This window comes from Hyperolius riggenbachi, chromosome 1 (genome assembly GCF_040937935.1).
Source record: "Hyperolius riggenbachi isolate aHypRig1 chromosome 1, aHypRig1.pri, whole genome shotgun sequence".
In the NCBI taxonomy this organism is placed as follows: domain Eukaryota; kingdom Metazoa; phylum Chordata; class Amphibia; order Anura; family Hyperoliidae; genus Hyperolius; species Hyperolius riggenbachi.
In genome coordinates this window covers 166,094,030-166,109,902 of record NC_090646.1, presented here as the reverse complement: position 1 = coordinate 166,109,902, position 15,873 = coordinate 166,094,030, and the positions used below count along the sequence as shown (strand labels likewise).

The 15,873-nt window shown below is 46.5% G+C and overlaps 1 protein-coding gene across 4 annotated transcripts in view; it reads left to right on the top strand.

The window, feature by feature from the left end:
• Positions 1-15,873, top strand: part of ANXA10 (annexin A10) — a 194,416-nt gene that overhangs the window by 18,398 nt on the left and 160,145 nt on the right. For 3 of the 4 annotated variants that reach the window (XM_068269334.1, XM_068269352.1, XM_068269344.1), the window contains exon 2: positions 7,332-7,416. In XM_068269334.1, the coding sequence (XP_068125435.1) occupies positions 7,332-7,416 (85 nt within the window). Of the gene's footprint in view, positions 1-7,328; positions 7,417-15,873 lie in introns of all 4 variants that reach the window. The other variant, XM_068269359.1, reaches the window with a different exon arrangement.

Below are 15,873 nucleotides of genomic sequence, written 5' to 3'. Positions count from 1 at the left end.
TTACGTGGTTAATAGCAAAACCACCGTACATGTTCTTGTCACATTTATTGGTGGATTAGTAGGAACATGGTAAAAAAATTGTTTTGTAAAGACAAGATGTAGTGTTTGAGAACATTGATTTTAAAGTTCCAAAAATGGTTTTTATACTTGGTAAAATGAGATTTTGTTGTGGTACACTTGCATTCCAAGTTCTGTATACACTTTTTAAGAAAATGTCCAGCCACTTTAATCCCTTGTCACCCTTACAGGCTGGTATAGCCTAAATTTGGATCCCAGAGTGTTTGGGGCTCCACACCCTAAGCTATACCAGCTTGCATGGTTAATAATGGGGGGGGGAACTTTGGAAGAGAGTGACAGCAAAGGTTCCCCCTCTTCCCCTGAGCCCTGGTTCATATTATAGACAAGAGGTTCATCCCCACATCTGATACCTAGAAGAAGGTGGAGTAAATACCCTCAAGCCTATGGATGTAGGCCCTGAGGGGCCTTATTATGAGGATTCTTATTGGTATAATAAGGGGACCAATAGGGGGCCCTGGCAGCAGGAGGTGAACATCTGGTGATCCCCTTATTAAAAGGCCAGGATATAGAACCCCACAAGGTCTGGGTGCTAAATTCTGGCTATACCGTCCTGCACGGCTGACAGAAGGTTAAACAGGTTTAAAGGAATTATCAGGCCAAAAAAAAATGAGTTTCACTTACCTGGGGCTTCTACCAGCCCCATGCAGCCATCCTGTGCCCTTGTAGTCACTCACTGCTGCTCCAGTCTCCTGCTGCCAGCTAGTTTCGTTTTTGCCGACCTCGAGGTCGGCAGGCCGCATTACTTACATTTGTTAGCATTCCCGCTGGTGCAGGAACATTACCGCATACAATTTTTAGCGTTAGCGATGCAACGCTAACAAATTTTCGCATTGCAACGCTAACGCAAAAATTTGTTGGCGTTGCATCGCTAACGCTAAAAAATGTATGCGTTAATGTTCCTGCACCAGTGGGAATGCAAAAAAATGTAAGCAATGCGGCCTGCCGACCCCGAGGTCGGCAAAAACGAAACTAGCTGGAACAGGATGGCTGCATGGGGCTGGTAGAAGCCCCAGGTAAGTGAAACTCATTTTTTTTTTTTGCCTGATAATTCCTTTAAGAGGGGGGACCCAACGCTGCCTGTTTTCATAAAATGTATATACAGAGCTCCGTTTATAGAAAGTATTTTTAAAAAAAAAACAAGAAAAACTACACAGTGCTTTTGACATTTTTTCAATCTGTTCTTACTAAAACTTCTTAACACACCCGCCAAATGTGGTGAGATAGAATGCACAGGGGCTTTGTTATTAACTGCAAAAGTCAGCCCCATTTAGAGGCTGCCTTTTACCCATAGGGACATTGTCAACATGGACATCCCTAGTCCCACGCTAGGGCTAGGATGTGCAGTTTTACACATGAATGTGCCCAGGAAGCTAGGACATGGAATGGCAAGACTGGTATAGCTCAGGGTGCTGATCCCCACACATTCCAGGCTCTGAATTCAGGCTATATCAGGCTGCATGGGTGACAAGGGATTAAAGAGGCTTGGGAGGGGGGATCCCACTGTGGGCTCTATTCATAAAAAATTTGTGGCGAAAAAACTACTGGAGGGAAAATACCGCAGCGGTATTTTAGACTTCTGGGTGGTCATTCATAAAAATCTTGCCAGCTGCGATGCAAGTGCGGAGATCTCCCGCTGAAGGCTGGCGGTAAGCTGTCGGAAGGCATGCGGAAACACTTATGCTGGCAGAGTCCCTCCGTGCACTGCTCTCTCTGGGAGGTCTGTCCCATTCACTTGTATGTAATCCGCAGGCCTTGAGGAAGCAGTATTTCCCGTCCACATACCGCTTCCTCTAATCTTTATGAATGGCCATTTTGTTACTTTTTTCTAGATAAATCTAGAAAAACACTGCAGAAGGCGGAAATTTCTCGATCTGCTGGGGGATTGTAGATTTTCATGCGGGAACAGCTTTTATGAATGCCCACTTTGCTAAATGGTCTGGAAAGTCCACTGTTTTGAGCAGAAAACTTGCGGTAAAGTTTTATGAATAGAGCCCTTAGTCCGCTTTCTTACAATGTAAAATGTGTATACAGAACTCGGAACTCAGTATGCATTAAAGTGTATCACAGCAACATGACATTTTACTGAGTTTACAAAGCATTTTTCCTATGAAATTTTAAAGTTTTTTCTTAAAACAGTTGTTCCAAAAGTAAAAACAGTGTAGATTTATTGCAGGATTTGTGTCAGCTGTAAAAAAGAAATGATTTTCTTTAAAGGCTATTATGCTGTTGCATATCTTTTAGAGCAGAGAAGAGGTTCTAAGTTCAGGTCTGCTTTAAAGAAAACTGAACTGAAAATAAAAAGTCAAAATACCCAAACAGAGTTCATACTTACCTCCTGTGTAGTCTACTCCTCAATCTCTTTCTCCTCTCCTGCATCCCATTTGTCCACCATGATCAATGGAATTCTCTGTCCTCCATTTTAAAAATGCCCATTACCCCATACAGCTTCCTGGTCAGCAAACTGTTATACTGTATTATCACCCACTTGAGCCATAGGGAAACATGGACATTACCTTGCACATTCAGTTGTTACTGACAGCTGCTGATATACAGGATCTTCTCAAATAATTAGCATATTGTGATAAAGGTCATTATTTTCTGAAATGTAGTGATAAACATTAGACTTTCATATATTTTAGATTCAAATACACACAACTGAAGTAGTTCAAGCCTTTTATTGTTTTAATATTGATGATTTTGGCATACAGCTCATGAAAACCCAAAATTCCTATCTCAAAAAATTAGCATATTTCATCCGACCAATAAAAGAAAAGTGTTTCTAAAACAAAAAAAGTCTACCTTCAAATAATTATGTTCAGTTATGCACTCAACACTTGGTCGGGAATCCTTTTGCAGAAATGACTGCTTCAATGTGGCGTGGCATGGAGGTAATCAGCCTGTGGCACTGCTCAGGTGTTATGGAGGACCAGGATGCTTCGATAGCGGCCTTAAGCTCATCCAGAGTGTTGGGTCTTGCGTCTCTCAACTTTCTCTTCACAATATCCCACAGATTCTCTATGGGGTTCAGGTCAGGAGAGTTGGCAGGCCAATTGAGCACAGTAATACCATGGTCAGTAAACCATTTACCAGTGGTTTTGGCACTGTGAGCAGGTGCCAGGTCGTGCTGAAAAATGAAATCTTCATCTCCATAAATTATATTGTGTCTGTAAACAACCTCCCCTTCTGTTTTTTTTTCTGCTATCTTGCAGAATTATGCTACTCCTTTCACTCAGACATTGGGCCTGATTCACAAAGCGGTGCAAAGTGTTTGCACGCCAGTGAAAAGCCCTTTATCACGCCTAAACTCAGTTTAGGCATGATAAGAAGAAACTCGCGCGAATTTTCCGCGTGCAAAGTTTTGCGCGTGCAATCACGCGGCGCACGGTGCAGTGTGCGCGATGCGCCCATTAAACCCTATGGGCACTGCGCGCGGGTCTTTGCGCGCGATAAAGAGCACAAATCGGTGCTAACTCAGCAGTGCAAAGCTTATCATGCCTAAAGTCTTTTAGGCGTGATAACTGAGTTATCACCGCTTTGTGAATCAGGCCCTTTGCCTTTACTGTCATCACTGTAGTATATTAGTACAACTAAAGGATGACAGATGAGACTGCACCATGCACCAATCGATCATGCTTATGATCACATAAGCTATAGGCTTAAATGATCACTTAACCAGGAGAAAAAAAAGTTGTACTCATCTGTGGCTACTTCCGGCCCCTGGCCCCCTTCCACAGTATCTGGGGTCCTTTGGTGTCCTTTGGGTCACTTGCATGGTGCTGTTGTGTCCCCAACTAAAGTCCATAACTGGAGTCACAGTCTACAGCGCAAGTGCTGTCCACGCTTGATCACATCTAGATGGCATATGCAAGTCGTACAAACTATGCATGCACACAATGATCCCAGCCATGGACAGCACATGGGGAGACAGCAGCAAGGAAGGGACAGGGAGGACACTGAGGAACCTCAGATACTATGGGAGCTGGAAGAAGCTGAGGTGTGAAGTCATGTAGTATGAGAGCCATACCTACACAGTCTATTCTATGGAGCTGAACTCCCCATCAGACACAAATCTTTGCAAGATGCTGCACACAAAGATGCTGTAGACATTCAAAAGATCAGTATCTGCAAAAGATCAGTTCCTGCAAAAGATCAGTTCCTGCAAATTGCATTCATAGTCTATGACATCTGCAGATCATCATACACACCTTGTTTAACAGACATTCATCTGCAGATCAGATCCACCAGGATGGATTTTCAGATCTGCAGATTGTCTGGTCTGCAGATGAATGTCTGTTAAACAAGGTGTGTATGATGATCTGCAGATGTCATAGACTATGAATGCAATTTGCAGGAACGGATCTTTGTCAGGAACAGATCTTTTGCAGATACTGATCTTTTGTGTCTGTACAGCATCTGTGTGTGCAGCATCTTGCAAAGATTTTTTTCTGATGGGGAGTTCAGCTCCATAGAAAAGACTGCGAAGGTATGGCTCTCATACTACATGGAAGGGGGTAAAATTGGTCTGTGATCTCTCATTTTCAAAAGACTATGGTCTGATGTGTGTATGTGGCCTTACTCTGATTGGAGGCTGCAGGCTGATTGCAGATGGATAGGGCACTCATTACAAATGCATGCAACATTTTGCAGCAACATGCATGCAGGGAATTCAGCACTGTCTGGCCGCAGCTAAGCTGCAACAAGCCATAGGTGTATTCATGACAGCATCCTGAGCTGCTCTGAACTGCAGAGTGATTGCAGATAGCAATGACACTTATTACGAATGCTAGAAAAACTATACAACTGTTTGCATGCAGAGAAATCAGAACTGCCTGTGTGCAGTTCAACTGCAACCAGCAGAAAATGCTACAGGAGAGATCCTGAGGAAAGTACAACTCAACTTTGTTCTTCCCCTAACCATAATTTGCAGCAATTTATAGTTAATTAATATTTGAATAATTCTTAATTCATTAATAACAACGTAATTATAAAACAATTTAAAATCATGTATATGCAGCATTCACCACACTCGTATGATACGGTAATTATCAGTCTGATATTGTCACCTTCATAGCTCCATAAGGGTCCGTTACACATACAGTATATCATCCAATTTAGTGCTGGTTGTAAAGTAAATAAGTGCAATAAATAAATATGCAATTCATATAAAAACCTCAAAACAAAAAATGTGTTCAATCTGATTTTGGTGCAACCAATATATCCTGACAGAAATAATTCAGTACATAGTGGTGGCCTATGCTACAAATCACATGGGGGTTGATTCACTAAACCGTGCTATGACAAATAGCACGCCTTATCAGAGATAGCACGCCTTACCAGAGATAACACGCCTTATCAAAGTTAACGTGCCTTATCAGAGTAGCATAGCGAGCGCTACAAACTTATGCCTGCTGATTGGCAATGGCACTCGTTGTGCCCTAAGCCCCTGCGGACTCGCAGCGCTCACTATGCTACTCTGATAAGGTGTGAACTTTGATAAGGCGTGTTATCTCTGATAAGGCGTGCTATCTCTGATATAAGGCATGCTATTTGTCATAGCACAGTTTAGAGAATCAACCCCATGGTGTGGGTACTACTTTTAGTCACTAAAGGAAAGCAAGTTATTTTCCAGCAATATTACATATTAGCAATCTATTGCTACATTTCCTATTAAGAGGAAAAACCCCACTGTCTAAAAGCAATTGAAAATGCCTGCTTCTGTTTGATTCCTGATTGAAATTTCTAGTATTATTATATTCATTCATATTAGAAACCAAAAGATGTATCTTCAAAGTATTTCTTTGTAGACTAGGACAACATCATTATCTTTAGAAAAATCATGTTCTTTTCTATGACTTAGAATACTTAAATCTAGGATTTTCAGATAGATATGCTTTATTTTCGCCAGCCATTCCTGGAAGCATGCATTCGCTTATTGCTACCGATGTTTGTTTGACAATTTTTTATATTTGCAAAAATGACATCTTCTGGGGAGTTTTCTGATTTGGCAAATGTTTTCCTTGTATAATGCATGTAACCAGAAAAAAACATCACCTTTCTCCTAACACAGATAAGGACAATTTATGTGTATGTCCTTGTTCAAGTCAAAATCCTTTCATTATCTTTCAAGGCTTTTCTCCGTTTCCCCTTTTGAAAAAAAATGACTAAACACAAGCAAAAGTAAATAGTTCACTGTTTTCAGAGGTTTAATTTTTCACTGTTGGTAAAGGTGAATAGGGGACTATGCCATGATGTACTCAAATGATGTGTTTGATACAGTAATTGCAGAAAAACTGTATCAATTATAACAAAATATCCCTCACTGAACTAATGTAAGCCTTAAAAGGCTTTATGCAATTGCCAGACTCACCAGAGTTAACTGCTGATCAGTCCAAAAACCAGGAGGCGATAACATTGCCTAATCCAATTAGCAGCAGGCAGTGTATATTGCTTGGGTGGATCTTATTGCCCAGCGAGTTCTTTACACCCAATCCTATTCCACTTTCATACTGCCAGGAAACTATGCTTCACATCAGACATGAGCTTTAGCTTAAACCTGATGGAAGCAGGTCTAAAGACACTAACACATGTTCCGCCTCAGAATCTGGGAATCTCCTTTAAGAAGTCTCCTTCGATGAATGTCGTGCTGAGGCTCCTCATTCATCAAACTAGGTGGACCAATGTGATTTTATAAAAATCCCCTACAGCATTTCATTAGCAAGAGCTTTTTCAAATCACTAGCACTTTGTGTGGTCTCAACTACTAAGCAAGTACTAGCTTATAACTGAACACCACTCATCTATCACCTGGCAATGCTAAGTTCTGACTAATTAAATGTTATTTTGAACACATCTATTCTGTTGCAAATCCACCCAAAACTTGAACTCAAACACCAATGCTGGACTAGGTCAAGTGAGCTGGGCTGACAGTAAAATCTGACTTGCGCCTTCTCCCAGCTCCTTCCAGACTGTCTCCTGTGGGTGAGGATTGTATGGGGGAGGAGTTTGAGAGCTTTCTCTTGAACAATATATAAAAGAGGTAGACAGGTAATATAATATACTTTTTGCAAATATTACAGGCACAAAACAATGCAAATTTAGTATGACATGCCAAAAATAAAAATACATTTAAAAAAAAAAATTACGAGGGTAAATAAGGCTTTGCGATGACTTTTCTGGAAGAATATGTTGGTTATCCAAGCCGGAGTCTGCAGTGCCTAACTATCCATATGTTTTTCTTGTGTATTTTGAAAGCAGCAAATCCAGGGAACAATATTCCCAAATCCCAACTGTGACCCCATGATGGATGCACAGATGATTGGTGGAGCTATTCAAGGTTTTGGTAAGTGTTCACTCAAGTTCATTAAATGTTGCTATTCACTTGTTAAGCTTTGAGTAAAATAAAATCATCATTTTAAATCTAAAGCGAAGGATCCACTTGACCTCCCTTACAAAAAATTCCTTATTTTAGATCTGCTATTCCAACTTCAAAGCAAATCCCTGCATCAAGTGATAGTGCATTCTGAACAAATGTGCTTGGCTCTGACAAATTCACCCATGGGCATGGCACGGATGGTGTGGGGTGGGCGACGGCTTGAGGCTTTCACTTGAACAAGGCTTGTGGAAAGTGGCAGTGCATAATCCATGCTCCTCATCACCTCTGAGCGTGATGCCCAAAACATCAATAGAAACAGCAGAGCTGCTCATGAATAAAATCAGATTGAAAGCGTTATTACGAAAGAGCAAGAAATCCTCTAAAATTTTGCCACCCTGTTGTCCCACCACCAGAATGTGATCTTTGTAATGGCCGTACCACATCAGTTGTCTTTCAAAAGATTTCCCACCTCCAGTTTTACATCTGCTGGTAAGATTCGTTTTTAAAGTGCCAGCTTTTTTGTATGTGATTATTGTCATGGAACTTTAAAGGCTTTTCAGTTATCAATGTATTACTCAACGGACAGTTTACTGCACTGCTTTTAAACTGATACAGCAAGGCATACAAGGATGTCTGAATAGCACCTCTGACAAAGCAGTTTCTGATTCCGTGAAACATATATTAGACACTAGCTACATAATTGCATAAGTTGGGGTGCATTTGTACTTGTTTTATTTTCTTCTACCAACCCAGTTCTTACGTACTTAATTTAAAGAAAAATGCTTTCAATGACTGCAGGTTTACTGTTTGACTCTCTATTTAGTTTCTGATATCACTACTGTGGCAATTTCTTTGGTGTAGTATTCTCCTGGGAATCAAATGTTCCAGTTCTAGCCATAGGTTATAATTGCTGTTAGCTAGATTTTAACATACCCACGAAGCAGAATATTTTCTTGATTTGCTTAAAACACCAGTTGATTTACTAAAGCCCTGTACAGATGTATGAGTATCATCACCTGCAGGTATCGGAACTTGATCCTATGGGAGACAGTTCAGGGCAAAATGTTGTAGATGCATCAGTAGCCTAGAGGCTAGCAGTGGTGCTCAGCAGAGCTCGAATATTCGAGTAGCTCGAATATTCGAGCTCTTTTTCAGCTATCCGAGCTCGGTATTCGAGCTCCGAATAGCTGTAGCTATTCGAATGGGCTATCCGAGTACACTCGAATAGCCCATTCACTATTCGAGCTATTCGAGCAAACGGCGCTATTCGAGCTCGGTACCGAGCTCGAATAGCGTCATAGCCCAGATTGATGTCCTTAGAGCCAATCAGAGGGCTCCCAGGCCCTCTGACGGCAGCCAATCACAGAGGGGGACCCTGGCCAGCCCCTACCCTATAAATAGCGGCCGCCATGTTCCGTTTCTCCATGCTTGCCTGAGACTTGTACAGAGAGAGAGTTGCTCCTTTGTGCTTTGGCTTAGCAAGTGCTCTATTGTGATCATTTACCTAGCGTTTTTGCTCACCTACACCTGCCATATACACCTATATTGTTGTTAGTTAGATAGACATTGTATTTTAGTTAGTAGCTTGTGTGTTACATTAGAGACAGGCAGCTGCTGCAAGCTTACAGGTTTAGGCCTCAGGGGGGCCTTGCCTCTGTGGGCAGCTGTCCTCTGTTTATTTCTCTCATCTATACCAGTATTTCTGCTGTCCTTTACTAATAGTATTGTAGTTATACTGTACTAGGAGTAGGACACTCACTGACTGTCACTGTTTATAGGCTACTAGCTAGCTCCTGCGTGTGTGCACTCACTCACTGTCTGTGTGTACACACACTCTATTTCCTTCTGATTACTGATAGATTATTGTTAGTTAGTTGTACTTACTGTTACTACTTACTCTTACTGTACTAGGAGTCTAGGACACTCAGTCAGACAGTCACTGTGTTCATAGGCTACTAGCTCCTGCGTGCGGTCACTCACTGTCTGAGTGTACACACACCACCCACACTCCATTTCCTTCTGATCGCTGATTGATTATTGTAATTAGTTAGTTCTACTTACTGTTACTACTTACTCTTACTGTACTAGGAGTCTAGGACACTCAGTCACTGTGTTCATAGGCTACTAGCTCCTGCGTGCGGTCACTCACTGTCTGAGTGTACACACACCACCCACACTCCATTTCCTTCTGATCGCTGATTGATTATTGTAATTAGTTAGTTCTACTTACTGTTACTACTTACTCTTACTGTACTAGGAGTCTAGGACACTCAGTCACTGTGTTCATAGGCTACTAGCTCCTGCGTGCGGTCACTCACTGTCTGAGTGTACACACACCACCCACACTCCATTTCCTTCTGATCGCTGATTGATTATTGTAATTAGTTAGTTCTACTTACTGTTACTACTTACTCTTACTGTACTAGGAGTCTAGGACACTCAGTCACTGTGTTCATAGGCTACTAGCTCCTGCGTGCGGTCACTCACTGTCTGAGTGTACACACACCACCCACACTCCATTTCCTTCTGATCGCTGATTGATTATTGTAATTAGTTAGTTCTACTTACTGTTACTACTTACTCTTACTGTACTAGGAGTCTAGGACACTCAGTCACTGTGTTCATAGGCTACTAGCTCCTGCGTGCGGTCACTCACTGTCTGAGTGTACACACACCACCCACACTCCATTTCCTTCTGATCGCTGATTGATTATTGTAATTAGTTAGTTCTACTTACTGTTACTACTTACTCTTACTGTACTAGGAGTCTAGGACACTCAGTCACTGTGTTCATAGGCTACTAGCTCCTGCGTGCGGTCACTCACTGTCTGAGTGTACACACACCACCCACACTCCATTTCCTTCTGATCGCTGATTGATTATTGTAATTAGTTAGTTCTACTTACTGTTACTACTTACTCTTACTGTACTAGGAGTCTAGGACACTCAGTCACTGTGTTCATAGGCTACTAGCTCCTGCGTGCGGTCACTCACTGTCTGAGTGTACACACACCACCCACACTCCATTTCCTTCTGATCGCTGATTGATTATTGTAATTAGTTAGTTCTACTTACTGTTACTACTTACTCTTACTGTACTAGGAGTCTAGGACACTCAGTCACTGTGTTCATAGGCTACTAGCTCCTGCGTGCGGTCACTCACTGTCTGAGTGTACACACACCACCCACACTCCATTTCCTTCTGATCGCTGATTGATTATTGTAATTAGTTAGTTCTACTTACTGTTACTACTTACTCTTACTGTACTAGGAGTCTAGGACACTCAGTCACTGTGTTCATAGGCTACTAGCTCCTGCGTGCGGTCACTCACTGTCTGAGTGTACACACACCACCCACACTCCATTTCCTTCTGATCGCTGATTGATTATTGTAATTAGTTAGTTCTACTTACTGTTACTACTTACTCTTACTGTACTAGGAGTCTAGGACACTCAGTCACTGTGTTCATAGGCTACTAGCTCCTGCGTGCGGTCACTCACTGTCTGAGTGTACACACACCACCCACACTCCATTTCCTTCTGATCGCTGATTGATTATTGTAATTAGTTAGTTCTACTTACTGTTACTACTTACTCTTACTGTACTAGGAGTCTAGGACACTCAGTCACTGTGTTCATAGGCTACTAGCTCCTGCGTGCGGTCACTCACTGTCTGAGTGTACACACACCACCCACACTCCATTTCCTTCTGATCGCTGATTGATTATTGTAATTAGTTAGTTCTACTTACTGTTACTACTTACTCTTACTGTACTAGGAGTCTAGGACACTCAGTCACTGTGTTCATAGGCTACTAGCTCCTGCGTGCGGTCACTCACTGTCTGAGTGTACACACACCACCCACACTCCATTTCCTTCTGATCGCTGATTGATTATTGTAATTAGTTAGTTCTACTTACTGTTACTACTTACTCTTACTGTACTAGGAGTCTAGGACACTCAGTCACTGTGTTCATAGGCTACTAGCTCCTGCGTGCGGTCACTCACTGTCTGAGTGTACACACACCACCCACACTCCATTTCCTTCTGATCGCTGATTGATTATTGTAATTAGTTAGTTCTACTTACTGTTACTACTTACTCTTACTGTACTAGGAGTCTAGGACACTCAGTCACTGTGTTCATAGGCTACTAGCTCCTGCGTGCGGTCACTCACTGTCTGAGTGTACACACACTAAATTTACTTGTGATTACTACTGATTATTGTAACTGCTAGTTGTACTTCCTGACTGTTACTACTTACTTACTGTACTAGGGGACACTCACTCAGTCACCTCACCAACCAACCCACTCCATTAAAGTACCCCACTTTTCACCCGCCCTTTTACAAAACTTTTGTCTATACGCCCAAAACATTGAAGATGTCTGGAAGTGGCAGCCAGCGCGGTTTGGGCAAGGGGAAGGGCAGCAAGGGAATCAGGAGGAGAGGGAGCAGCATTGTGGCAAGCCGCGGCCGCGGGCGCGCCACCATGCACAGTTCCGCAGCAGCAGCAGCAGCGTCAGTGGCTAACATTCCTCCCATAGCCACTGGCCGTGGACGCCTTGGGCGCCGCCCAGCAGGAGCATCTGCAACTCACGCTGCAGAGACACAGCAGCAGCAGCGTGTAGCACCTGCTCCCATTTTCCTCCAGCCGGGTCGGAAACGTCCCATTGAGGAAAAGGATGCAGACACTGTGGTGCAACTCATGACGGAGGATGAGCAGCCCGCCATCAGCTCTGCATCTGAGGCCTCCACCCTCACCACCACCACCACCCCTGTTCGCAGCAGCCGCCCAGCAGGGTCTGGGGAGGAGGCCAGTTCACCGTCACTCGCCGACCTGTCATTCAGCAGTCTTTTGACCCCAGGCATCATGAGTAAATTGTCTGCTGTTGTTGGCGATCTTGAGGAGGAGATGCTGATGGGCACTTTGGGGGATGAGGGATTGGACAGCAAGACTGTGGCGACAGTCAAGCAGCCCATCCATGCATCAGGAGAGGAGTTTGGGGGGTCCTCATCCCAGCAGGACATGTTTCAGGAGGGGGAGGATGATGATGACCCGGTGACAGACAGAGACTGGGTGCCACCACCTCCAGGGGATGTCGTCCTCAGCAGCTCTGAGGAGGAGGAGGAGGATGCTCTTGTGGGCCTTGCAAGGAGGCGCATCATTGCAAGCATTGGCAGCAGCAGTAGGCAGGTCCCACAGCCTGCTGGTGTCTCAGGCTCAGCAGCAGCAGCATCTGCCAGTACCACCACCAGCCGCACCCAAGCCCCCCCCCCAACCACCACAGGGAGACAGGCAGCAGCGCTTCCATGCCGTAGGGGGATGTTTAAGTCACCAATCTGGCGATATTTCACCATGCCCACTGTGTACAGCAAGTACGCCACTTGCAACCACTGTCAGCGGAAGTTGAGCAGAGGTGCAGACCCCTTAAAGTTCTGCACCAGCTCGCTCATCAACCACCTTGCGGCTAAACATTTCCACCAGCATGAGGAGTTCCAGAGGCTGAAGGCATCTGGTGCTGGCAGTGGCACCACACCCATCACTGCACAGCCTTCAGCAGCAGCAGCAGCAGCAACAGCAGCCACCCGCCCTCCTGCTCCTCCAGCAGCACCAGCAGGAGTGCGGAAACGCACTGCTCCTCCCCCCTCTGCAACTCCTGCCGCCGACACTGAGGCCTGTTCTGGCAGCCAGTCCTCAGTGGCCTCCTCCGCTGTGTCTGCTGATTCCCGTGTCAGCAAAAGGCCACGCCAGAGCCTTTTGAGCGAGTCCTTCCAGGGGGTGGTTAGGGCTCTGCCTCCCAGCAGCCGTCGCGTGCGGCAGCTGAACGGCTTGCTGGCACGGGCCATGTGCTCCCAACTCCTGCCGTACACGCTCGTGCAGGAGGGGAGCGACATTCGTGCGCTGCTTGCTTGCGCAGCCCCAGACTGGCAGCTCCCCAGCAGACACTTCTTTGCCCGCAAGGCCATTCCTGCACTGCACCGCTTTGTGATGGCCAATGTGGAGCGAGGGCTGGAGCACGCGGTTGGTGAAAGGGTCCACGTCACCATGGATTCCTGGAGCAGCCGCTTCGGGACAGGCCGCTACCTGTCCTTCACTGTCCACTGGGTCAGCTTGGTGGAAGGGGGTGAGGATGGGAGAGCAGCAGCGGGCACAGCAGCAGCAGCAACACAGTGGGTGGTGCCACCCCGCAGGCTCAGGGGAACTGCAGCAGGTTCCTCCGATCCTCTGCCATCCTCCGGCACACCTGGCCAAACCCCCCGCCTCAGCAGCAGCGTGAAGGCCCGCCACTGCCAAGCGCTGCTGCACTTGGTCAGCCTTGGGAAGACCAAGCTGACGGCAACCCATGTGTTGGCCAAACTCCAGGAGCAGGAGAGGATTTGGCTGACCCCCAGAGGCCTCAGATTCGGAGAGGTGGTGGCCGACAATGGGGCCAATCTGGTTGCCGCAATAGACAGGGGAAACCTGACCCACATCCCCTGTCTTGCCCACGTGCTGAACCTGGTGGTGCAGAAGTTCCTGCGCACCTACCAGGGGATGGGCGAACTGCTGGAAACGGCAAGGAATGTTGTGCGTCACTTCCGGCGCTCGGCTGCAGCCTGTGCGAGCCTGGAAGACGTGCAAAAGGAGCTGGATCTGCCACGCCATCGGCTGATCCTTGACGTTCCGACTCGCTGGAACTCCACCCTGGCGATGTTGGAGCGTCTGGTTGAACAGAGGCACGCTGTCAACCAGTACCTTGCCCTGGCCACTGTTTCCGCAGCTCAGAGAAGGGACAAGACCAGCAACATCCCGTCCATCGTCCCCGATGATGACTGGAGGCACATGCAGCAGGTGTGCTTTGTGCTGGCTCCCTTCCTGCAGGCCACAAACATGGTGAGCAGGGACCATGCTATGGTCTGCGAGTGGGTGCCCCTGGTTTCTCTGCTGAACAGGGCCCTCGATGCTTTGCTGGAACAGGGAGCGGCAGCCTTGGACCAGCAGGAGCGGCAACCAGCTGCGCAGTCCACCTCTGAGGGGGAGGAGGAGGAGGACTTGGTGGAGGTCCCTGACCTGGCTGCTGATGAGGGGGATCAGCACAGCGCAGCTGAGTTGGTGCGGGGGTGGAGAGAGGATGAGGCGGCAGAGGAGGAGGATGAGGACAGCACTGACGTCGATGTGCCAGCAGACGTGGCCCGCCTCTTCCCAATGGCAGCGCACATGCTGACGTGCCTGCGCAGGGACCCCAGGGTGATCCAGATGAAGCAGAGGGAGGAGATCTGGATCAGCATGATGTTGGACCCACGCCTCAAGGGGAAGTTGAGCCAGTTCCTGCCGCCTGCAGGAGGAGACCCAGCGCAACAAATAAGGAGCTTGCAGCAGGCCCTTGTTGAGCGCTTGGAGGAAGCCTTCCCCCAGCCTTCCACCCCCACTGTCCAGCAGCCAGCACAGAGGCAGCAGCAGGTGCCTGCATCCAGCAGCAGCAAGCGCCCCACAGACCTGCTGTCTCTCAGCCACGAGCTCTACAGGACTGTAGAGGCTCCGGCAGCAGTGACTAGAGAGGAGATGCATGCAGCAGCATCCTCCTCCGGTCACAGCCAGCGCCTGACCCGCATGGTGGCTGACTACATGGGGTCGTACAGCGGGCTTGACAGCGATGCCCCTGTTGATCCCATGGAGTATTGGGTCAAGCGCATGGAGATCTGGAGCGAGCTGGCGCAGTACGCCCTGGAAGTGCTGTCCTGCCCCCCTTCCAGCGTGCTGTCCGAGCGCTGCTTCAGTGCAGCTGGTGGCGTGGTCACCGAGAAACGCTCACGTCTGTCTCACAAGTCTGTGGACAGACTGACGTTTCTCAAGATGAACCAGGCGTGGGTGGAAGGCGAGTTCCTGGCCCCTGTTGTCGGCGAGAGGGGGACATGAACTGGCTGCCGGAACCATCGTTAATGTGCCTTACCACCCTTTACCACCTCCTGGCTCCTGCTCACTAAGCCAGCCTGGTTCACTTTGACTATTACGTCGCCTGCAGCCACACATTTTACACCTACAGTGGGCTGCTGTGTACTGCCCTTCTGCTGTCTGTCTGTGTTTCCCACTGCCAGGGTACACAGAATTACCTTCTTCTGCTGCCACTCTGCCACCAGCTATTACGTCAAACAATAGCTATATTGGTTGCAAAACCAAAACCAAACAAACCATTAAAAAAAATAAAAGGTTTAATTTTTCTGAGGTGCCCGGGTTGAAAACTGTGTTGTCCCAGTTGTGTATTGGACACAATGTGGGCTGCACGACCGCTGTCTGGGACCTCCTGTTGTGTTTATTTACAGCCCTGGTATCACCGCTAGGTACCAGGGCTATTATGTCACGCTGCCTACCTGCTGCCACACTCACACTGCTCCTCCACACCTCCTCCTGCTGCTGCTGCTGCTGTCTGTCTGTGTTTCCCACT